This window comes from Stegostoma tigrinum, chromosome 1, assembly GCF_030684315.1.
Source record: "Stegostoma tigrinum isolate sSteTig4 chromosome 1, sSteTig4.hap1, whole genome shotgun sequence".
Classification (NCBI taxonomy): domain Eukaryota; kingdom Metazoa; phylum Chordata; class Chondrichthyes; order Orectolobiformes; family Stegostomatidae; genus Stegostoma; species Stegostoma tigrinum.
The window spans coordinates 131,520,362-131,545,834 of NC_081354.1; the positions used below are offsets into that span (position 1 = coordinate 131,520,362).

Sequence of the window (25,473 nt, forward strand, 5' to 3'; positions counted from 1 at the left end):
CTGATAAACATGAAGTGATGCACTTTAGAAGAAGAAACGACACAAAGGAGTATCAATGAATGGTAGAACAGTCAGGAACAGAGGGATCATGGGGTGTTTGTCCACAGACCTCTGAAGGCGACAAGACAGGTTAATAGGATTGCTAAGAAGGCATACGGGATGTTTGCCTTTACCAGTTGAGGCACTGATTATAAGATCAGCAAGGTTGGTTTGAAGCCATACAAGACTTTGTTTAGGCCACACCTGGAGTACTGCATACAGTTCTGGTCACTACACTATTGGAAGGATGTGACTGCACGAGAGTGGGTGCACAGGCGATCTTGCAAGCATCTTGCCTGGGACGGAGTGTTTCAGCCAGGAAGACAGATTGGATAAGTTACAGTTGTTGGCGCAGAGAAGGATGCCGAAAGTGATAGAGGTGTTTCAGATCATGAGGGGCACAGATAGGGTGAAGGGAAAGCAGCTGTTTCCATTGGCTGAAGGTGACTTGAAGGACTTTTAAAGTGAAAGGCAGCAAGTTTAAAGGGGAAAAGATTGAAAGAAAGATTTTTCACCCAGAAGTTTGTGGGATTCTGACACTGCCTGAGAGAGTAATTGAGCCTGGTAATGTCACAACCTTTAAGAAGTATTTGGATAAACATTTGAACATCCAAGGCTATAGGATGAACGTGGGAAAAAGGTACTCATGTTGGTAGTCATGTAATATTGCCAATACAGACTGTATGGTTCTAGGTGTGCAACCACCCTCTCAAAGCAAGGAATGTGCCCTTGTAAATGTTAACCACACACTGGAATCAAACATTTTTATTAACGTTACACACCGCATAATTTCCCTGTAACTTTTCCAAAACAAGGTACTGATATGGAGACAAGACCATTTGCTGCCTTATCCAAAACTCTACCAATGACCAAAAAATAAATTACATCTTACAAACAGTGCGACAGCACCAATTTCTAGTGGTTTTGTCTTCTAATCTCCTTTCTGCTTATTCCAAATTGATTTTGTGGACAACGGATGATGGTGAATGATGTAGCTGGAGACTCACCCCATAATCTGCTTAAATTAATTGTTCTACAAAATTGTCAAAAACCTGTCAACTAGTTAAAGCACAATATTTGCTTAGATTTTGTATAAAATAAAATCTAATATTTGCATACAAATATCAGGCAGACTTTTTTGAGCTGTGGGATTTAGATGACTGAAGAAAGAATGCAGAACAGTTTTTCCCTTTAGGATACATCTGTGTCCATACACGTGTTGATAATATATTTCATTTGGATCACAGTAAGTGTGAAATAAATCAGGTCACTCATCAAGTTTTATATGTAACTGCCACATTAAAAGCACATGTTACTCCAGCCAATATTTCCATTCCCTTGCCATTAACTTTATTCTTCTTCCGGCTACATTGTTTGAACTGTTTTACAATCTTTACAAAACCTCAAGCACTCTATTCCACACAGCTGAATTTCAAATCAAAGTCCTGGCCACCACTAAGGACTGCATAATTCCACTATTGGATACATTTGCTCATATGTGACCACCATTGTGGCTGAAGCTCTCAACAATGCTTTTGTGACCTCTAAACTCGATTTCTCCAATTACCTATCCAATAGCTGCCCAAACTGTGCAAGTTCCAATGTGACCAAACTTTATCGCCTACACACTGTCCTGTACATAGCCCCTGTTATTCATCATTGTTTTGACAAACAATGCTGGCTCACAGTCCTCTAATAGTATGTCAGTATTAAATGTTTTGTTGTAACATACAAATCCCTCCGCCCCAGTCTATAATCGTACCCTATCGTTTCAACTTTCTTATGCCTTCGATCTCTTTCACTGAATTCAGTACGGCCTTCTGTTCTTCCCACACTTCTCCCCAAACCTCCTCCAATACCCACTTAATATGCTCCCATTCCAAAACTGATGGAACAACATTTAGCTATCTTAGTCCCACTCTTGGGGTCTATCTCCAATATTTCTATATTCACCTTTGACAGTCCTCTGAAGAGCCTTTGTCAAAGCCTTTGGGCACTTCAGTTAACCATGTTAATTTGTCCCATCTCAACAAAGACCCTAGGTACATCTCCATGCTAAAACAGTGGTCCAAATATTTATTATTAGTCATGGCTCCACAGCTACTGGCTTTTTAAAAGTTAATTCATGGGATGCGGGTGTTGTTGGCTAGGTTAACACTGATTGACCATCCTTAAATGCCCAGAGCAGAGAAAGGTCAATCACATTGCTGTGTGTCTGGATTCATTTATAGGCCAGACCCAGTAAGGATTCTTTTTTTATTCATTCATTCATTCAATGAGGGCACCACTGAATAGGCAGCATTTATTGCCCATCCCTAATTGCCCAGTGAGCAGTTCAGAGTCAACCACATTGCCGTGGGTCTGGAGTCACATGTAATCCAGACCAGGAACGGATGGCAGATTCCTTCCCTAAAGGACATGTGTGAACCAGATGGGTTTTTCTGACAATCGACAATGGGTTCATGGTCATCATTAGATTCGTAATTCCACATATTTTATTGAGTTCAAATTCTGCCGTCTGCCACGGCAGGATTCGAACCCAGATCCGCAGAACATTATCTGAGTCTCTGGATCAACAGTTCAACGATAATACAACTAGGTCATCACCTCCCCTAAAGTATGGCAAATTGCTTTCCTTAAAGTACATTAGTGAACCAGATGTGCATTTACAACAATCAACAATGGTTTCATGGTCATCATTAGATTAGACTAGAGATAATGGGAACTGCAGATGCTGGAGAATTCCAAGATAATAAAATGTGAGGCTGGATGAACACAGCAGGCCAAACAGCATCTCAGGAGCACAAAAGCTTTTAACTGAAACTTTTAATCAATTCAAATTTCATCATGTATAATGATGGAATCCAAACCCAATTCCCCAAAACATTAACCTGGGGTTCTGGATTATAGTCCAGCTTCCAACTTATTCAAAATAAGTCAGATGGTGATACCAGATAATATTGCAGTTTGGACATTGGTCAGAATTTGAACCCCTGGTTGGCTCTTCCCTCTGTAACCCAGGCCACATAGGCCAAAGATGACAGATGGAAAAACAAGCCTTATCAGACTTTTATTTAGGTATCAGGGAACATACCTCAACAACCTTGCAACAGAAAAAACTGTGAAACTTTGCAGTTTCCAACTTAATTCCATCATAAAATTTTGCCTGTTCTAAAGAATATTGTGATGAAATGAAATCCAAAAGCAACATTGCGACCAACAAAATTGTTGAACTGATTAGTATTTCTAATTTGAAGCTTAACAAGTCTATTAGCTGACAGAAATTAGAAATGAATTAAAGTAAATATATTTGCATTGACAATTGTTACAAAATGTTTGTTGTTATCTTACAGAGGAGGAGGCTGGCATCTTACTTTAGTGACCAAAGTAAGAGAAAGAAAATTAAATTATGTTAGGTAGCTTTAAAATGTTTTTTGTCATTATTATTTGATTTTTCACTAGCTAATTAAGGACAACAGCAAAATAAATTACTGTGCATTGTTGAACATACATGGATTGGGATTTTCATGGGAAATGTTATAATGTAGTAGCACAAATTAAGAATTGGCTAATGAATGAAAGCAGAAAGTAAGAATAAACAGGTCATTTTAAGATTGGCAGGCTGTAACTAGAGGGGCAACACAAAGATCATTACTTTGCCCTCAGGAATTTACAATCCACATCTAATGATTTAGATGAAAGGACAAGTGTAACGTGTTAAGGTTTACGTGGAAATGTAAGCTGTGGGAAGGATGCAAAAGGGATATAAAGGGTTATGGTTTACACAGTTAAGTGATTGGGAAAAATGTAGACGATAATGCAGAGTATTCTATTGTGTAAAGTTGTTCATTTTGGCAGGAATTGCAGACAAGCAAAGTATTTTTTTAAATGGCAAAAGATTGGGAAATGTATGGAAGGACTTGAATGTTCTTGTAAATTAATCATACAAAGTCAGCATGCAGCTACAACCAGTAATAATGTATTCGAATGGCACATCAGCTTACATTACAAACAGGCTAGGAGTGTATGAACAAATAAACCTTACTGTGATTGTACAGGGCCTTACTGAGATCATACCTAGAGTACGATGTATAGTTTTGGTAAGCACTTCCTAAGAGAGCACGTATTTGCCCCAGAGTGCAATGAAAGTTAATGAGGCTGATTCCTGAGATGACAGGACTATCAAAGAGGAGTAATTCAGTAGACTAGATTTATAGACTCAGGAGTTTAAAAAATGAAATTGTGACATATAAGATTCTTAAGGGGCTTTGCAGAGTAGACGCTGGGAGAATGTTTCCGTTGTTTTGAAGTAGGGGTCATAACTATCAGAATATGAGGTCAACAAAGAGTTGTGGACCTTTAAAATTTTCTGTCTCAGAGAGATGTGGATGTTCAAATGATGAGACTATTACGGCTCTTGAAGAAGTAACAAGTAATGTGGATAAAGGAGAACCTATAAGTATACAGTATATATGGATTTCTAAAAGGCTTTTGATTAGGTGTCAGATCAAGAGTTACTACGCAAAATAAGAGCTCATAGGTGCAGCAAAGGTATCACCATGGATAGAGGATTTGTGGGTTAAAGGCATGAAATAGCAGGGTCAAATGAATCATTTTCGGGTTGGCAGTAAAGTGTCACAGGATTACTGATGGCATGTCAACTATTCATGATCTATATCAATGACTTAGGTATGTGATTGCTAAATTCATAGATTGCATAAAGATGGGTAGAAAGGTACCTTGAAAGAAGGACATAAAGATTTTATAAAGAGATTAAGTGAGCAGCCAAAAAGTTGGCAGATGGAGCATAACGTATGAAATGAAAAGTTGTCCGCTTTGGCAGGAAGACTAGAAAAGTAGCATGATTATCTGGAGAGATTTCAGAATTCTGAGACTGGAGGATCTGTTGATGGTGGCTCACAAATCAAAAATGTTAGTTTTCACGTACAGTAAAGGATTAGGAAGGCAAATGGAATGTTGCCATTTATTGCAAAGAAAATTGAATATAAATGTTGGGATATTTTACTGTGGTTTCATTGGTAATTTGTAAGGCCACATCTGGTGTAGTGTGAACAGTTTTGGTTTCCTTACTTAAAAGTTTTAATAACATCGGAAACTGCACAAAGTTCACAAGACTGATTCCTAGGATGACGGGTTATTTTATGAGGAAAGATTGGACAGGTTGGGCTCACTGGAGTTTTAGAAAAATGGGAAATAATCTTTTTCAAATATATAGATGTTATTTGGTGAAATTGATTGAGTGGAAGCTGAGAGGATATGTCTCGTTTTGGGAGAGGCCACAAATAGGGAAAAACCGTTTACAACTATTTCTTCCATTGAAGAAAAAAATGAGTTTTTGTTTTCTTTCAGAGGGGCATTGAATTATCATCCCTAGAGGGCAGTGGAGGCCAGATAATTAAATAATTTTCAGCCTGAGTTGGGGATATTTTTGATTGACAAAGGAGTCTAGTGTTAGAGGGGGTAGATGGGAAAGTAGAGTTGAGGCCACAATCAGATCAGCCATGATCTTATCAAATGGTAGTTCAGGCTTAAAGAGTCAAATAGCCAACTCTTGCTCTCAATTTGTGAGTCAGAGATCAATAGATTTTTAAACACCAAATGAGTCGCGAGATAGGGGACACTGTGGAAAGATGTGACTCAGGTATAAAATCAGCCATGACCCGAATGAATGACCGAGCAGGCATGAAAAGCCAAAAAGGTATATACCTGCAGTTTCTTATGTCCTTAAACTGGAGGAAGAGTCTGTAGGTCAGCCCATTATCCTTAGCTGCATAGTGACGTACATACAAAGTACACATTTTCCAATTTAATTTAAAGGCTGAATGGAATTAATTTGTGTAATGAAGTCGTTGTTTGTTTTTATTCATTCTTGGAACATGTACACAGTTAGCAAGGCCAGTATAGTCCATAAAACATAGGAGCAGAAATAGATCATTCAGCCTATCCAGTCTGCTCTGCCATTCAATGGCTGATTTGATAATCTCGAGTCTATTTTCCTGCTTTCACTCAATGACCGCTTGATTCCCTTACTCTCTCAGCTTTGAATACACTAAATGACCCATCCTCAATCTCCCTCTGTAGAAAAGAAATCCAGAGATTCACAATCATCTGAGAGAAGAAATTGCTCCTCATCTCTGTTTTGAATGTGCAACCCTTTAGTCTGAGATTATACAATCTGGTCCCAAACTCTCCCACCAGGGTGAGCAACCCTTCCAAATCTACCCTGTTAAGTCCCCTTAGGATTCTGTACATTTCAATTAAGTCAATTCTCATTCAAATAAATTCCAATGAGTACTAACCCAATCTGTGCAACCTCTTGTCATCGAAAACCTTCTCTGGACTGCTATCAATAGCAATACTCTTCAGGTAAGGGTACTAATCACAGTATTCCAGCTGTGGTCTGACTGCACAGTTTTACCAAAACCTTCCTACTTTTAAACTCCATTTTCCTTGAAATAAAGGCCAATATTCCATTTGCCTTCCTGATTAACCTCTGAACTGGATGCAGGCTTTGTGTGATTCAAATCCCTCTGCTGGGTAGCTTCCTGCAAACTTTTTGAATTTGAACAGTATTCAGTTCCTCTATAACAAAGTGTGGGGCTGGATGAACACAGCAGGCCAAGCAGCATCTTAGGAGCACAAAAGCTGATGTTTCGGGCCTAGACTCTTCATCAAATGAGGGTCTAAGCCCGAAACATCAGCTTTTGTGCTCCTACCATGCTGCTTGGCCTACTGTGTTCATCCAGCCCCACACTTTGTTATCTTGGATTCTCCAGCATCTGCAGTTCCCGTTATCTCTGATACAATTTTAACCTTTCAGTTCCTCTATTCTTCCAATCTGCAGAACCTCACATTTCCCCACACTATGTTCTATTTGCCAGGTTTTTACTTGCTCATTTAAGAGTTATAGAGTCATGCAGCACAGAAGAAACCCCTTAGTCTGCACTGACCTATCCACACCACTTCCACTGTCCAGCCCTTGGCCCTCAGCGTGGAATGTTATGATATTTGAAGTATTTATCCAAATACATTTTAAAAGTTGTGAAGCTTCCTGTCTCTACGATACTCCCAGGAACTGCTTTCCGGATTCCCACCAGAAAATTTCCTCAAATCCCCTCTAAACCTCCCGCCTTTCACCTTAAAATTTTGTCCCCTTGTTATTAACCCTTCAAATGAAGGGAACAGCTGCTTTCTATTCACCCTGTGCATGCCTCTCCATCTTATATACCACTATCAGGTCTGCCCTCTACCTTCTCTGCTCCAAAGAAAACAACCCAAGCTGATCTGGCCTTTTTTCAAAACTAAAGTGCTCTATCTCTGGCAACATCTTAGTGAATCTCCTTTGCACCTCCACCAGGGTAATCATGTCCTTCCTATAGTGTGGTGAGCAGAACTGCACACAGTATTCAGGCTGAGGCCAAATCAAATCCTGTACAGCTCTAACATAACCTCACTTCTCTTACAATCTATGCCACAACTGATAAAGGCAAGTGTCTCATAATCCTTCTTAATTACCCCATTAATCTGTCTTGCTGCCTGAGAGACCGAGCACTGATCCCTGTTGTACAGCTGGGCACACTGGCTTCCAGTCACACAAACAACCTCCTGTATGTATCCTGCCGCCAGGCCAATATTGGATCCAACTTGCCAAATTATCCTGGATCCCACTATCCATTACTTTCTTTATCATTCTCCCATGTCGGACCTTGTCAAAGGCCATAATGAAATCCACATAAACTACATCAACTCTACTACCCTGATCTACACTCAGATCATTTCCTCAAAACATTTGAATTTGTTTAGGCATGACCTCCCTCTGACAAAGCCATGCTGATTATCACTGATCAAACCTTACCTCTTCCCTATAACTACTATAACTACTGCAATCAGTATTGTGAAGTTGAAATGCCCTGATATAAGCATTTTATTGTGTTTTTTAGACACCTTAATGAATTGTCTACATATCGGCTCCTCTATTTCCTGCTGGACACGGGGGAGCCTGTGACACTCTAAACTATGCGTCTATTCCCTTAGTATTCCAAAGCTCTACACACAAAGCCTCATTTGAAAACTTTTCCATGATATCATCCCTCCTACCTGCAGTAACTGACTCCTGAATTAACAATGCAATACCACCTCCTTCTTTATACCCTTCCCTGTCTTGCGTGAAGATCCTTACCCTGGAATTTTGAGTTTCCAGTCTTCCCCTTCCTCAACCACACCATAGGGATGGCAACAATATGAGAATTCCACATATCAATTCTCGCTTTTAACTCATGTAATCTACAACACTCCTAGAATGAACGTAAAGACCTCCCAGCCATGCCTTACTCCCTTTAAATCAACAGTACTGAATTCCCATTATGTTGGTTCCTTTACTAAAGCATGCTGTATCCCTATTATACAAAGGTTTTGTGACCACTTCCCTACCAAACCAGTTCAAACCTCTAAGATTTTAGAGTAGATTTGTAGCTCGGGTTGTGGATGTTGTGGTTGGTTGGCCCGCCAAGCCAGTTTGTTGCTCCGCACTTGTTTCATTACCCTGCTGGGTAACATCATCAGTACAGCCTCTGAAGAAGCACTGTTGTGTTTTCCTGCCTGTTATTTAAACTCTGGAGCCCGTTGAGCTGGATTACCTCACTTCCCGTTTTCTTTCGCAATGGAGTGTATACGGGGTCCAGCTCTGTGTGTTTATTGAAGGCTTTCTTAGTGGAGTACCAGGCTTCTAGGAATTCCTGTGATTGTCTCTGCTTTGCCTGTCCCAGGATCCTGGTGTTGTCCCAATCAAACTGGTGGCTTTCCTTACCCACGTGGATTGAGATGAGTGAGTATTGGTCATGTCTTTTTATTACCAATTGATGTTCGTGTACCCTTATGGTTAATTTCCTTCCTGTTTGCCCAATGTATTGTTGTCACAGTCTGTGCAGGGAATCTCAGATATGACATTGGTTCTGTCCATAGTGGGTAGTGGGCATTTGGTCGGGGTGAGCAGTTGGCATAGGGTTGATGTGGGTTTGTGTGCTACTCTGATGCCCAGTGGTCGTTAAAGTCTTGTGGCCAGTTCAGATGTGTTCCTGATGTAAGGTAGTGTGATGAGTGTGTCAGGGAGTGTAGTATCTTCCTGGTATCGTGCATGTAATAGGCATCTTCTGACCCTAGTTTTTTGGGTATCCATTGTCTTTGAATACTTGGAAGAGGTACTCCTTCTTCTTGGCATAGCTCTATGCTGCTGCAGTGTGTTGTGGCTCATTTAAATAATGTTCTCACGCAACTTCACAACCCTCCAACCTCAGTAACACTCTTGTAAATCTTTTCTGAACCCTTTCAAGTTTCACAACATCCTTCCAATCGTAGGGAGACCAGAAGTGCATGCAGTATTCCAAAAGTGGCCGAATCAATGTCCTGTCCAGCCAAGACATGACCTCCCAACTCCTATATCAATTCATTGATCAATAAGGGCAAGCATACCAAATGTTTTCTTCACTATCCAGTCTACTCGCGACTCGACTTTCAAGCAATTATGAGCCTGCACTCCAAGGTCTCTTTGTTCAGCAACATGCCCCAGGATCTTACCACTAAGAGTATAAGTCCTGCCCTGATTTGCCTTTTCAAAATGCAGCACCTCACATGTATCTAAATTAAACTTCATCTGCCACTCTTCAGCCCATTGACCGATCTGATCAAGATCCCATTGTACTTTGAGGTAACCTTCTTCACTGTCCACTCCCACTACACCTCCAATTTTGGTGTCATCTGCAAACTTACTAACCATACCTCCCACTTCACATGCAAATCATTTATATAAATGACTAAAAGTAGTGGATCAAGCACTGATTCTTGTGGCACACTGCCGGTCACAAGCCTCCAGTCTGAAAAGCAACTCCCCACCACCATAGAGCTATGCCAAGAAGAAGAAGAGTACCTCTTCCAAGTATTCAAAGGCAATGGATACCAAAACCAGTCTACCATGAGTCATTATTGTATTAAATGGCATTGCAGGCTCAAGGAGCTGAATGACTTCTCATAAAATTCCTACAGTTTGGAAACAAGCCATTTGGCCCATCAAATCCACACCAATCCTCCAAAGAGCATCCCACCTACCCCAGCCTCTACCGTTGCCCCGTAACCCTGCATTTCTTATCGCTAACCTACCTAGTTTGCGCATCCCTGGACACTTTGGGCAAGTTAGCCTGGCCAATCCAGCTAATCTGCAAATCTTTGGGCTATGAGAGATAGCCCACATAGACATGGGGAGAATGTGCAAACTCCACACAGGCAATTTCCCGAGGGTAGGATCAAACTCGGGTCCCTGGCTCTATGGGGAATCAGTGCTACTCCTGCTCCTGGTTCTTATGCTCTTCTGTTCAGGTGCAGACCATCCCACTTGTACAGATCCCACCTTCTGCAGAAACAGTCCCAGTGATCCAGGAATCTAAACCTCCAATCTACACCAACTGTGTCAATATCACCTGTCAATATCCCTCCACATCCTCATCACTTCCCTTCTCATCTATTTTAATGTCATCCACCAAACTGACAATAGTACATTCACTTTCCTTATCCAACTCATTTACATACACTGTAAATAATTGTGGTCCCAGTACTGATTCCTGTGGAACTCCACTACTTACAGGTTCTCATCCCTAGTTGTCCTTGAGAAAGTGATATTCTTTTACCGTTGCAATCTATGCCATGTAGATATGACCACAGACTTGTCAAGGGAGTTGAACCATTTCTGACCCAACGAAAGCTACTTCAGGCAGTCTATGACTTGGAGTGAAACTGACGAGTGGTGGCATTCCCCATACATCTGAAATTTTGGTAAGGTTATTTTAGGAGTTGGAAGCTCCTGGTTTGGAAGATGTTTTCAAATAAATTTGGTGAGTTTCTGCATGTGCATAGGGTACCAATCTAGTTGACTGCTTTGTCCTAATGGTATTGAAGTTCTTGAGTGCTGTTACAGCTGTACTCATCTGGGCAAATGGACGATTTTCCGAAGCACTGCTGACTTGTCTCCTGTAGATGCTGAACTGACTTTGAGAAGTCAGCAGATGTGTTACTTGTTGCAGGATTCCTAGTCTCTGACCCGGTATTGCATTCATGGTACTTTCATGGCTAGGCCAGTTCAATTTCTAGTTAATAGAGATTCCCAAGATGATTCAGTGTTGGTGACACCATTGAATTCAAAGAAGGTTAGATTCTCTCTTGTTGAAGACAGTCATTGTCTGGCACTTATGCAGCAAAAATATTATTTGGTACTTTGTAAGCTTAAACCCAGATATTGCTCAGGTCTTGCTGCAAATGGACAGGACTTCTTCTTTATGACACTGAACATTGTGCAATCCTCAGAGAATGCCCCCACCGTTGACCTTATGATAGAGAGAAGGTCATTGATGAAGCAGCTGAAGGTGGTTGGATGTGGGACTCTATCCTGAGGAACTCCTGCAGAGATGTTCCAAAGCTGAAATGACTGACCTCCAACAATCACAACAACCTTGCTTTGTGCTGATGTGATAATGGGAACTGCAGATGCTGGAGAATTCCAAGATAATAAAATGTGAGGCTGGATGAACACAGCAGGCCAAGCAGCATCTCAGGAGCACAAAAGCTGACGTTTCAGGCCTAGACCCTTCATCAGAGAGGGGGATGGGGAGAGGGAACTGGAATAAATAGGGAGAGAGGGGGAGGCGGACCAAAGATGGAGAGTAAAGAAGATAGGTGGAGAGAGTATAGGTGGGGAGGTAGGGAGGGGATAGGTCAGTCCAGGGAAGACGGGCAGGTCAAGGAGGTGGGATGAGGTTAGTAGGTAGATGGGGGTGCGGCTTGGGGTGGGAGGAAGGGATGGGTGAGAGGAAGAACCGGTGAGGGAGGCAGAGGCAGGTTGGACTGGTTTTGGGATGCAGTGGGTGGGGGGGAAGAGCTGGGCTGGTTGTGTGGTGCAGTGGGGGGAGGGGACGAACTGGGCTGGTTTAGGGATGTAGTAGGGGAAGGGGAGATTTTGAAACCGGTGAAGTCCACATTGATACCATATGGCTGCAGGGTTCCCAGGCAGAATATGAGTTGCTGTTCCTGCAACTTTTGGGTGGCATCATTGTGGCAGTGCAGGAGGCCCATGATGGACATGTCATCTAAAGAATGGGAGGGGGAGTGGAAATGGTTCGCGACTGGGAGGTGCAGTTGTTTATTGCGAACCGAGCGGAGGTGTTCTGCAAAGCCGTCCCCAAGACTCCGCTTGGTTTCCCCAATGTAGAGGTAGCCACACCGGGTACAATGGATACAGTATACTACACTGAGCCCTGCCGCATCTTCACCATCCCCCCAGACCTCTCACTGACTGAGGACGACGGGTCAGTCCTAAGCAAGGGGCTCACCTTTGTCCCCCTACAACCACACATCAACGAATACCAGTCACGGTTGGACATAGAGCAGTTTTTCCGCAACCTTCGCCTCCACGCTTACTTCTTCAATCGGGAACCTAACCCTCCCTCCACTGACACCTTCGCCCGCCTCCAACACAAGTCCTCCTCCTGGACACCACCCCCAGGCCTCCTAACTTCCCCTCGACCTCTTCATCTCCAACTGCCATCGAGACATCAACCGCCTCAACCTCTCCACCCCTCTCACCCACTCCAATCTCTCCCCCGCAGAACGGGCAGCCCTCCGCTCCCTCCACTCCAACCCCAACCTCACCATCAAACCCACAGACAAGGGTGGCGCAGTAGTAGTATGGCGCACTGACCTCTACACCGCCGAGGCCAAATGCCAGCTCTCACTGACCTCTACACCCCCGAGCACCAAACCATCATCTCCAACACCATTCATGACCTCATCACCTCAGGGGACCTCCCACCCACAGCCTCCAACCTCATTGTTCCCAAACCCCGCACAGCCCGTTTCCATCTACTTCCGAAAATCCACAAACCTGCCTGCCCTGGTCGACCCATTGTCTCAACCTGTTCCTGCCCCACCGAACTCATCTCCACCTATCTGGACTCCATTTTCTCCCCTTTGGTCCAGGAACTCCCTACCTACATACGTGACACCACCCACGCCCTCCACCTCCTCCAGAACTTCCAATTCCCTGGCCCATTTTCACCATGGACGTCCAAACCCTATACACCTGCATTCCGCACGCAGATGGCCTCAAGGCCCTCCACTTCTTCCTGTCCCGCAGGCCCGACCAGTCCCCCTCCACCAACACCCTCATCCGCCTAGCCAAACTCGTCCTCACCCTCAACGACTTCTCTTTCGATTCCTCCCACTTCCTACAGACAAAGGGGGTGGCCATGGGCACCCGCATGGGCCCCAGCTATCCCTGCCTCTTTGTAGGTTACGTGGAACAGTCCCTCTTCCGCACTTACACAGGCCCCAAACCCCACCTCTTCCTCCGGTACATTGATGACTGTATGGGCACCACCTCTTGCTCCCCAGGGGAGCTCAAACAGTTCATCCACTTCACCAACACCTTCCACCCCAACCTTCAGTTCACCTGGACATCTCCAGCACATCCCTCACCTTCCTGGGCCTCTCAGTCTCCATCTCAGGCAACCAGCTTGTAACTGATGTCCATTTCAAGCCCACCCACTCCCACAACTACCTACAATACACCTCCTCCCACCCACCCTCCTGCAAAAATTCCATCCCCTATTCCCAATTCCTCCACCTCCGCCGCATCTGCTCCCACGATGAGGCATTCCACTCCTGCACATCCCAGATTTCCAAGCTCTTCAAGGACCGCAACTTTCCCCCCACCGTGGCCGAGGACGCCCTTGACCGCGTCTCCCGCATTTGCCGTAACACATCCCTCACACCCCGCCCCCGCCTCAACCGCCCTAAGAGGATCCCCCTCGTTCTCACACACCACCCAACCAACCTCCGGGTACAACGCATCATCCTCCGACACTTTCGCCATCTACAATCCGACCCCACCACCCAAGACATTTTTCCATCCCCACCCTTGTCTGCTTTCCGGAGAGACCACTCTCTCCGTGACTCCCTTGTTCGCTCCACACTGCCCTCCAACCCCACCACACCCGGCACCTTCCCCTGCAACCGCAGGAAATGCTACACTTGCCCCCACACCTCCTCCCTCACCCCTATCCCAGGCCTCAAGACGACTTTCCATATTAAGCAGAGGTTCACCTGCACATCTGCCAATGTGGTATACTGTATCCCTTGTACCCGGTGTGGCTTTCTCTACATTTGGGAAACCAAGCGGAGGCTTGGGGACCACTTTGCAGAACACCTCCGCTCGGTTCGCAACAAACAACTGCACCTCCCAGTCACAAACCATTTCCACTCCCCCTCCCATTCTTTAGATGACATGTCCATCATGGGCCTCCTGCAGTGCCACAATGATGCCACCCGAAAGTTGCAGGAACAGCAACTCATATTCCGCTTGGGAATCCTGCAGCCCAATGGTAACAATGTGGACTTCACCAGCGTCAAAATCTCCCCTTCCCCCACTGCATCCCAAAACCAGCCCAGTTCGTCCCCTCCCCCCAATGCACCACACAACCAGCCCAGCTCTTCCCCTCCACCCACTGCATCCCAAAACCAGTCCAACCTGTCTCTGCCTCCCTAACCGGTTCTTCCTCTCACCCATCCCTTCCTTCCACCCCAAGCCGCACCCCCATCTCCTACCTACTAACCTCATCCCACCTCCTTGACCTGTCCGTCTTCCCTGGACTGACCTATCCCCTCCCTACCTCCCCACCTATACTCTCCTCTCCACCTATCTTCTTTTCTCTCCACTTCGGTCCGCCTCGCCCTCTCTCCCTTTTTATTCCAGTTCCCTCACCCATCCCCCTCTCTGATGAAGGGTCTAGGCCCGAAACATCAGCTTTTGTGCTCCTGAGATGCTGCTGGGCCTGCTGTGTTCATCCAGCCTCACATTTTATTATCTTGGATTCTCCAGCATCTGCAGTTCCCATTATCACTTTTCTGAAGTATGACTGTCTTCTTAACATTGCCATTTGCTCATTATACATACCAGGCATAGCACCACACAGATAATACCATGGCATGTTATTTCAACCATATCACATCAGTGACTGAAAATCCTTTAACATTCATTTCTTGCTTTTTGTACTCACTTGTTTGGATTTCCAGACTTCCAGCACAGGCATTCCAGCAATAATTGAATTTGGATCTTCCTGAGCTGCTGAGTTGACGGTGTCATTTGCTCCAATAACTAATACCAATTCAGTTTCTAAAAAAAAGGAATTATTTAAAGGTAATTTGCAAAACAAAAATCAATATGTACATTATCCCTTTCAAGCTTGTTACATCTCACTGGGGTAGCATGCTGAAATCAAGAACTGCCATTCCCAGAGTCATCAAAAATAAGATTTATACAAGTACAAGTGAGGAAGTATAAAATTCCCCAACTTACCTATCTTTCAGACCTAGGTTGACAGACCAGGTTTCTGTACTTAACAAGAACTATTATTTATTACAAATTAATAGATTCCACTTAGAAGTAAACAATGATGAACCCATGACATTAAACCATGTCAGTCTCTACCCCCTTATAAAACTCTCCCTAAACATACAGACAGACACAAAAACACGTTGGTGTTATGTGCAGAGGGAAAGACTGGGAAGGCAGTTCAATGTGCCCTATTCACCGGGTTTGCTGAGATTATCCTTTTACCTTTTCAGGACTTGTTGCTTCTTAATCTTCCTTCTTCAGAAACTTTCACTTGTTTGCAGGAGGGACAAAGGAACTGGTTCACAATAAAAGCGTTTCCAACTTATTAGTTAAAATTCACTGCTTATAGCAACTGATGAAGGGAAATTAGCTGGTTTTCTTCAGGCTTGGGTTGTTTATTCCAGTAGATGGGCACACATTCCCTTCTTTTCCAAGAGTCAATAGTTTCTAACCAAACATTCACAACCAAAAGCTGTGCAGCTACCCAATCACATGGTTATTGAGAGGCATAAGGACCTTGTTATTAACAACTGGTCAATATTCCATAGACCAACCAGCAACTTGTTGCTGGACAAATCTTCCTTCATACATACTCTTCAGCTCCAGTTCATTTACAACTAAATCTCCCCCACTGCTTGAACAAATAGCAGTGTTAACAGTACTTATAATGAGTGTTGGCAGCCTGCTTTTAACAAATCCAGTTATCTGTCCCACAATACTTGCACTTAAAACAGTCATTTTCCCATTTAAATCTTCAATCAAAAATATGGAAAAATAAAGATACTGTTTTTACAACCTTCAGAAACTAAAGGTGGATTTGGATATTGTCATCAGAGATTTATTCAGATGGCAACTCACTGTAGTCTTATAATCACAGCTCATTATAAAGATGTCTTGGTGGGGACATAAAGAGACTCATGACAAACCTATTCACAATGATAAGAAAACCTGGTTGAGGGAAAGGGAACGAAACAGCACCCTTCAGAACATTATCGAGATTTCAGTACTACTAAAAACACTACACAGCCAATAAAATAGTCTGGTGAGAGACTGACATTGACAGTTTCACATGGACAAGTTATATCTATTTCTACACAGCAGTCTTACAAATACCAAATCAAACATTTATCTAATTAATTAACGTTGTGAAATTTCTGGGGAAGAATGTTGGTCAGGAAGCACAAACAATTTTTTGGTCTTTTTTGCGTGACACGATAGGAGTTGTTGCATCCACTTGAAGTGGCAGATTTGACTTAAATTGAATGTTTCATTTGGACATTGCACTGGAAGTGATAGAATACCATCTCAGTGCTGCAACAAAGTGACAGGAAGGAAAGAATGACTGCAGTGAACCTACTAGTGACAAAACTCAATGCTTCTCAGCTATTTTCTCAACTATCTATTCAATTCTTCTTTGTTTTATTTAATATACTTTTCTGCTTCCACTAAATGAACAGGACGAAGTATAGTTTAGGAAGGGACCATCTTTTAATATAGGTTAGATCAAATTAAACACATTGTGACATCTACAGTAGGTCAATCAAGACACAAAGAGAAAGGCAAGTTGCCATTTCTGACTTAATCCTTCATCCATAAAGGATTGTATTTCAATGAGTTTTACTTTCAAATGCTGATTCATCTGGGTTTCAAATATAATGTTTATCACATTTGTAGATTATCTTGCCTTCCCCTACACTGATCCTTTATTAATGAATATATTTGTATGCCAAACAATGCGCTCACTTGGTAATAAACAGCTTTACAAAATCTAGAAAATCAGCTTCAGTACCTACAGCATTTACCTACAGCTGGACTTATCTTTCCATTAAGAGACGGTCATGTACTAAGCAAATGAGTCAGACAGGCAGAAAAATTGAGATTGTGTCTCCAAGGTTTAAACTTTATGATCACACATGCTAATCCAAAAGAAAACTGGTTGCACTATGCATGCACAATTCAGAATCAAAATGAAAAGCACAGCCAAGTATTCAGTCAATGTAATTTAAACGTGGTATGTTGGCCTATATTTGCCTTGCTGTAGTCTAATAACATTTTTACCAAGTTAATAAAATCTGACCTATCCATTACACAGAAAAATAAATAAAATACATTTTTCTTAAGAAGTTTAGTTCAAGAAGTACACAAATAAAAATGCCTGGGTAACCACAAGATTTTAATTCAATCTGTCCCATTCCCCTCCCAAAAAAAAAGTACTGAAGTTTTACTGCAGAGTGAAGAACACTACAAGCCTGAAATCCACAAGCTGCAGCTGTCGCCTGGTGTTTAAGTTAACTGTGGATAAACCAGAAAGCATAACATTGCCCTTGGACTTTCAGGGCTGTTGAATAATTCAGCCCAAGCAGCGGAAAAAAATTAAGCAGGTTTGTATAACATTTCATCATTGCCACCTGGCTGTACTTACGAGAAAATATTGTGAGTTAATAGAGATAAGGGACAAATAGGGCATAGTTTTTAAGGGTGAGGGAATGATGGTTTGGGTATGTGTGAAGAGTCAAATTCTCTAACAGTTACTTGATGCCAGTTCCCAACACATTGCCATCCACTTCCAGGTTGCACTTAGTTGAGTTTGAAAATGGGAAGGGAATCCAATGCAGCTGTCAGATGAGGCACTTAAATATTCAATTTGTTATTAGGATCTGTTCTCAAACAAAATTTTGGCTTCAATAGCAAATTTGCCAGAAACAACTGTATAGTAAAAAAATGGATCATCAGTGAAACTGATAGTTTTGATCAGTGAACCTGAGGAGCTCCAGCCATGGTTAAGTACATTATTGCTCCTCAGAGCATGCTTTCACTACTTGACAGAGATCACCAAAACTTTGCTGTCAGTGATTATAATGAGGTCAACCAGGTGGACATCATAGAATTTGAGTCCCCTGATTAGGGCTATTAACCTGGTCCAATCAGGGAGCCCTGGCTGACAGACAGAAAGAGGAGTGTCAGACATCCTGGTCACTCTGACAGCTGGCTCTGAAGGAGCTGGATCAGTGTCAAGGACTTTCCACGTGTAAATAAAAGATGCCTTGGTAACGGAATACCGGCTTCTCTGGAGTTATATCAACGGACATGAGAGAAGAACTCGCTCCTGAAACACTTGCTTACAACAGTTGTCTTTGATTTGATCTAAGCATTGCAGGCATCATGCTTTTATTTGGGGAAGTTTGACAAATCTGATTCTGCTGTCAAAGACTGGGTCTAGTGTGTGGAAAGACTGCATTTTTGTTTCCAGGTAAACAACACTGAACCAGATGAAAAGCAATGATGAAAAGAATACCGCAGAATATAGATAGACTGGAGAGTTGAGCAGATAAATGGCAGATGGAGTTCAATCCAGGCAAATGCGAGGTGATGCATTTTCGAAGATCTAATTCAAGGGCGAACTATACAGTAAATGGATAAGTCCTAGTGAAAATTGATGTTCAGATCCATTGTTCCCTGAAGGCGGCAACATAGGTCAATAGGGTGGTCAAGGCGGCATACGGCATGCTTTCCTTCATTGGACAGGATATTGAGTACAAGAGTTGGCAGGTCATGTTACAGTTGTACAAGACTTCGGTTTGGCCACACTTAGAGTACTGTGTACAGTTCTGGTTGCCACACTAGCAAAAGGATGTGGACGCTTTGGAGAGGGTACAGAGGAGGTTCACCAGGATGTTGCCTGGTATGGAGGGTGCTAGCTATAAAGAGAGATTGAGTAGATTAGGATTATTTTCATTAGAAAGACAGAGGTTGAGGGGGGACCTGATTGAGGTCTACAAAATCATGACAGGTATAGACAGGGTGGATAGCAAGAAGCTTTTTCCCCAGAGTGGAGGACTCAATTACTAGGGGTCATGAGTTCAAAGTGAGAGGAGGAAAGTTTAACGGAGATATGCGTGGAAAGTTCTTTACGCAGAGGGTGGTGGGTGCCTGGAATGCGGTGCCAGCGGAGATGGTAGACGCAGACACATTAGCGTCTTTTAAGATATATCTGGACAGGTACATGGATGGGCAGGGAGCAAATGGACGCAGACCATTAGAAAATAGATGACAGGTTAGACAGAGGATCTCGATTGGCACAGGCTTGGAGGGCTGAAGGGCCTGTTCGTGTGCTGTAATTTTCTTTGTTCTTTGTTCAATGGGTAATTATCCTGACACCTTGTGGATCCACAGCTTTTTTTGATTCTTAGTAGCCTGTTTTTTCCTGAGGCACCAGGTAATGAAAACCTTTCAAGAGATGACAGATTTGTTTAAGGAATATTATGACCCTGAGCATTCCCTAATTCTGTGATGCTATTGGTTTTACTTGGCAGTTCAAAAACTGGGGAATGCACAGCAGGACTTTTGATGAGGTCAAGATGATTGGAAGAGGCATGTGACTTTGGATTCGTCCTTAATGAGATGCTGAGAGACCATTTGGTATGTGGGATTAATGATGTAGCCATGCAAAAACACCTACTAGCTAAGTCCAACTAGCCTTCAAACAGACACTACAACTGGCTTTACCAATGGAAATTGGAGCAAGTGGAGCTTATGAGTTGGAGGGTATTCCAATGGAAGTGGACATTCCCACCAGTCCAACTGAGCTTGTTGGGGAACACCACTTCAGTGAAGGCAATTGCACAGCCTCACAGAGGGAATTCAGGGACTCCAGGTTAGCCTGTAACAAAGCCCCAAAATAAAGCCAAACCTCGGACAAATGGTTAAAATTTCTTCAGGATCCGAGCCGGCAGGCTATTGTGGTTGCTGCCGGTGTACAGGCCCAATACAGCAAAGAGTCCCACTAGGTCTAAACTGAGTCAGTGAACTCATCAGCCAGTATCCAGGAGAGTGCATACCCTGGAAAGTCCAGCTGCATCTGGTTTGGAACAGTTAATTTGCTCAGCCGCATCCAAATCAGAACCAATCAAAATAAACGCTTGGTTAAATGGTCACCTGGTTCTAATAGAGATTGCTACCAGTGTGGCTGTATCAGTAAAGTTCATCTTGGACTCCAGCCCTTAAGTTTGCACAAGACTTCAGCGAGACAGAGAACCTATACCAAGGAACCTTTACAGATTAAGGGTGTAACTTTGATCCTGGCCTCTTATGAGAAGCACCTGGTTCAGTTACTACTGACTGTAATAAAAGGCTTGGGCCTAAGCTTAATGGGGATAAATTAGTTGAGAAAGATTCACATACATTGGCTCAACATTTTTCAATTAAAAATGGCTGCCCGAATTAATGTAATTAAATACCCAGAAGATTTCCAGGAAGATCTAGGAACTATCAAAGGAGCCAAGGCCATTTTGCATATTGATTGAGAAGTAATTCAATGAATCTGCAAGGCCAGCCCAGTGCCATTTGCTTTATGGACAAAAGAAGAGGCAGAAATCTGGAGACGGGAAAGCCAGGGAATCATCCAACCAGTACAGTTTGTGGCATGGGCAGCACAGGTCATACCAACTGTGAAGTCTGGTGTCAGAGATAATGGGAACTGCAGATGCTGGAGAATTCCAAGATAATAAAATGTGAGGCTGGATGAACACAGCAGGCCAAGCAGCATCTCAGGAGCACAAAAGCTGACGTTTCGGGCCTAGACCCTTCATCAGAGAGGGATGTGCTGGAGATGGCCCAGGTGAACTGAAGTTTGGGGTGGAAGGTGTTGGTGAAGTGGATGAACTGTTAAAGCTCCTCTGGGGAGCAAGAGGCGGCGCCGATACAGTCATCAATGTACCGGAGGAAGAGGTGGGGTTTGGGGCCTGTGTAGGTGCGGAAGAGGGACTGTTCCACGTAACCTACAAAGAGGCAGGCATAGCTAGGGCCCATGCGGGTGCCCATGGCCACCCCCTTAGTCTAACAGTTCATCCACTTCACCAACACCTTCCACCCCAACCTTCAGTTCACCTGGGCCATCTCCAGCACATCCCTCGCTTTCCTGGACCTCTCAGTCTCCATCTCAGGCAACCAGCTTGTAACTGATGTCCATTTCAAGCCCACCGACTCCCACAGCTACCTAGAATACACCTCCTCCCACCCACCCTCCTGCAAAAATTCCATCCCCTATTCCCAATTCCTCCGCCTCCGCCGCATCTGCCCCCACGATAAGACATTCCACTCCCGCACATTCCAGATGTCCAAGTTCTTTAAGGACCGCAACTTTCCCCTCACAGTGATCGAGAATGCCCTTGACCGCGTCTCGCGTATTTCCCGCAACACATCCCTCACACCCCGCCCCCGCCACAACCGCCCTCAGAGGATCCCCCTCGTTCTCACACACCACCCTACCAACCTCCAGATACAACGCATCATCCTCCGACACTTTCGCCATTTACAATCCGACCCCACCACCCAAGACATTTTTCCATCCCCACCCCTGTCTGCTTTCCGGAGAGACCACTCTCTCCGTGACTCCCTTGTTCGCTCCACACTGCCCTCCAACCCCACCACACCCGGCACCTTCCCCTGCAACCGCAGGAAATGCGACACTTGCCCCCACACCTCCTCTCTCACCCCTATCCCAGGCCCCAAGATGACATTCCACATTAAGCAGAGGTTCACCTGCACATCTGCCAATGTGGTATACTGCATCCACTGTACCCGGTGCGGCTTCCTCTACATTGGGGAAACCAAGCGGAGGCTTGGAGACCGCTTTGCAGAACACCTCCGCTCAGTTCGCAACAAACAACTGCATCTCCCAGTCGCAAACCATTTCCACTCCCCCTCCCATTCTCTAGATGACATGTCCATCATGGGCCTCCTGCACTGCCACAATGATGCCACCCGAAGGTTGCAGGAACAGCAACTCATATTCCGCCTGGGAACCCTGCAGCCATATGGTATCAATGTGGACTTCACCAGTTTCAAAATCTCCCCTTCCCCTACTGCATCCCAAAACCAGCCCAGTTCGTCCCCTCCCCGCACTGCACCACACAACCAGCCCAGCTCTTCCCCCCCCCACCCACTGCATCCCAAAACCAGTCCAACCTGTCTCTGCCTCCCTAACCGGTTCTTCCTCTCACCCATCCCTTCCTCCCACCCCAAGCCGCACCCCCATCTACCTACTAACCTCATCCCATCTCCTTGACCTGTCCGTCTTCCCTGGACTGACCTATCCCCTCCCTACCTCCCCACCTATACTCTCTCCACCTATCTTCTTTACTCTCCATCTTCGGTCCACCTCCCCCTCTCTCCCTATTTATTCCAGTTCCCTCTCCCCATCCCCCTCTCTGATGAAGGGTCTAGGCCTGAAACGTCAGCTTTTGTGCTCCTGAGATGCTGCTTGGCCTGCTGTGTTCATCCAGCCTCACATTTTATTATCTGTGAAGTCTGGTGGGCCAGTTTGCCCTTGAGGGGATTGCAAAACAAATGATAAAGCACGATTTGCCGCTGGATAAATACCCAATTCCTCACAAAGTGGATTTATATGCACTGCTGGCAGGGGTGCTGTCCTTCACAAAGCTGGATATAAGCCACACGCGCTTGCAATTGCCATTAGATGAGGATTCCTGGAAGTGTGTTACGATTAATGGCCTTTAGGATTTGTATCAATATACAAGACTACCATTTGGGATATCGCCAAACTGTCCAATTTGTCAGCAGATGACAGAGAACATTTTGTAAGGTCTACCCAGGTCACCATTTATCTAGATGATGTGCTAATAACAGAGAAGATCAATAAGAAGCATTTTGAGAACTTAGACATAAGGCTTAAACATTTCTGTCAGCCTGGCTCCCACATCTGTACAAGAGCTTAAGTCTTTCCTTGGGCTTGTGAATTATAACCTCCATCCTGGCACCTTTGCATCAACTTTAAAAAAGGATGAGCTTTGGAAATGATTGCATAGCCAAGCCATAGCTTTCAGGGAACTGAAGGAACAGTTATCATCCTCTAAAATATTGGCACACTATGATCCCCAAGCAAGATCTGGTATTGATATGAGATGCCTCTCCATCTGGCACTGGGGTAGAATTAGGTCATAGGTTACCCAGTAGAGAGGAACACCCAATAAAGTGCACATCCAGGACGTCAGTTAATTCAGAATGAAAATACATCCAGAGAGAGAAGGAAGTTTCGCAGTTATACTTGGAGTCAAGAAGTTCCACCAATGCCATCACTGATGTAAATGTGTAACAATAACGGATCACAAACCCCTGCTAGGTCTAGTTAAAGAGGACAAGGCAGTGTCGCCCATTGCTTCATTGCTAAATTTAGCAGTGGGCTCTAATACGAAATGCATATACTTACAAGTTGGAACACCGTCTGGGAGGCCAAGTAGCAAATGCTGCTGGCAGATACTCACTGGTCGTGCTGCCACTGGAAGAATCCATAATGGTTTTAAATTTTCTGGACACATTTCTGGTCACAGCTGACAATGTCAGAGTTTGGATGTAAAAGATCCAGTCCTTGCAAAACTGAGACAACTAATGGTAATGAGGGAATCCAAAGGGCCACCACAACTAGAACTGAAACCTTTTGGATCTGGAGAGACCAGATCACAGTAGAGGATGGCATATTATTATAGGGAGCAAGAGTGATTGTCCCAAGCAAAGGTTTCTGCCAGAGACTACCTGAACTCCACCAAGGTCATCCAGGGGCTTCCAAAACAAAAATATTGGTGAGAAGTTATGTCTGGTGGTCGGAATTGAATGCAGACAAAACCACGTTGGTGGGCTGTGCCCAGAGTGCCAACAAGGATAAAAATTACCACCAGCAGCTCCCCACATTTGTGGGAATGGTCAGGTAAAACTTGAGTTTGGTTACACATCAATCATTCAGGTCCTTTTTTGGGCTCAATGTTCTTAGTCATTATGGAATCCCACTCAAAGTGATTTGAAAGGCATAGAGATCATTCGTCAAGTACAGGTATGACGACAGAAAAACTGTGTGCATCTTTTGCAATACACGGACTCCAGAATGTACTGATCATATGAAATGGGCCATTGTTCACCCAGCGGGGAATTTGAGTATTTTGTAAAAGTCGAAGGGTATACATCATAAAAGGACATCTCCATCCCATCCATCATCCAACGGTCTGGCAGAAACGACAGTCCAAACTTTAAAGGCAGGCTTAAAGAAATGGCCCACACCTTCACTTCATACCAACTTATTTGATTAGAAGACTATCCCTCATGCAACTACAGGGATAGCTCCAGCAGAGTTGCTAATGGGGAGAAAACTCCATATCCGTTTTAAATCTGATCCTCCTGGATGTGGGATAAAGTGAAACTGCATTAGGATCACCAATCTTAGACACAAGACGCTGCTAAGTGAGGAGACAGTTTACTTCAGGGACAGTGTTATGTAGAAATCACGGAATGGTCCTGCATAAGTAAAAGACATAGTGATATACAAAATTAGGGTAGGTATGACGGTCCTGAACAAACACGTGGACCATACGAATGCTGCAAACTCAAAAACGGTGCAGGGACAAAATGTGCCCAGCTCCTTGATAGCCTTTCCACCTGTTCCAGAAGCCATGGATTCTCTGTCTCCATCAAGTGTTGAAGATTCCTCGAAATCTGAGATGGACACAGCTGATGTCACCGCTTCAATGCTTTTGCCACCTGAAGAAGAAAATGATTTGTTTCCGAGACACGCCAGGAGCAAGAGGCGAGCTACTGTGCATTACACAATTCACACATTTGAGTCTGAGTTGGAGAAACCTGACCCAGTGCTAAAATGCCCGAGGAGGAGCTACAATAAAAGAGAACCAGCCTATATCCTTGGACTGAAAGGGGGAGGGAGGATTGTAACAAGTCAGCCAGGTGGACCTCATAGAATATGAGTTCCCTGACTGGACCAGGTTAACAGCCCCAATCAGAGAGCCCTGGCTGATAGATATAAACAGGAGTGTCAGAGGTTCTGTTCACTCTCAGAGCTGGCTCTAGGGCAGCTAGATCAGTGTCAAGGGGGACCCCATTTCAAAATAAAGGGTAACTCAATGATTAGATACAGGCCTCCAGGGGGTTATTTCACTTGGTAGTCATTTTACCTCTCT

At 44.1% G+C, this 25,473-nt stretch overlaps 1 protein-coding gene across 1 annotated transcript in view; it reads right to left on the reverse strand.

The window, feature by feature from the left end:
- LOC125452996 (NAD(P) transhydrogenase, mitochondrial-like) overlaps positions 1–25,473 on the reverse strand; it is a 189,666-nt gene that overhangs the window by 10,240 nt on the left and 153,953 nt on the right. The window contains exon 20 of the mRNA XM_048532046.1: positions 15,156–15,271. Within this exon, the coding sequence (XP_048388003.1) occupies positions 15,156–15,271 (116 nt within the window). The remainder of the gene's footprint in view (positions 1–15,155; positions 15,272–25,473) is intronic.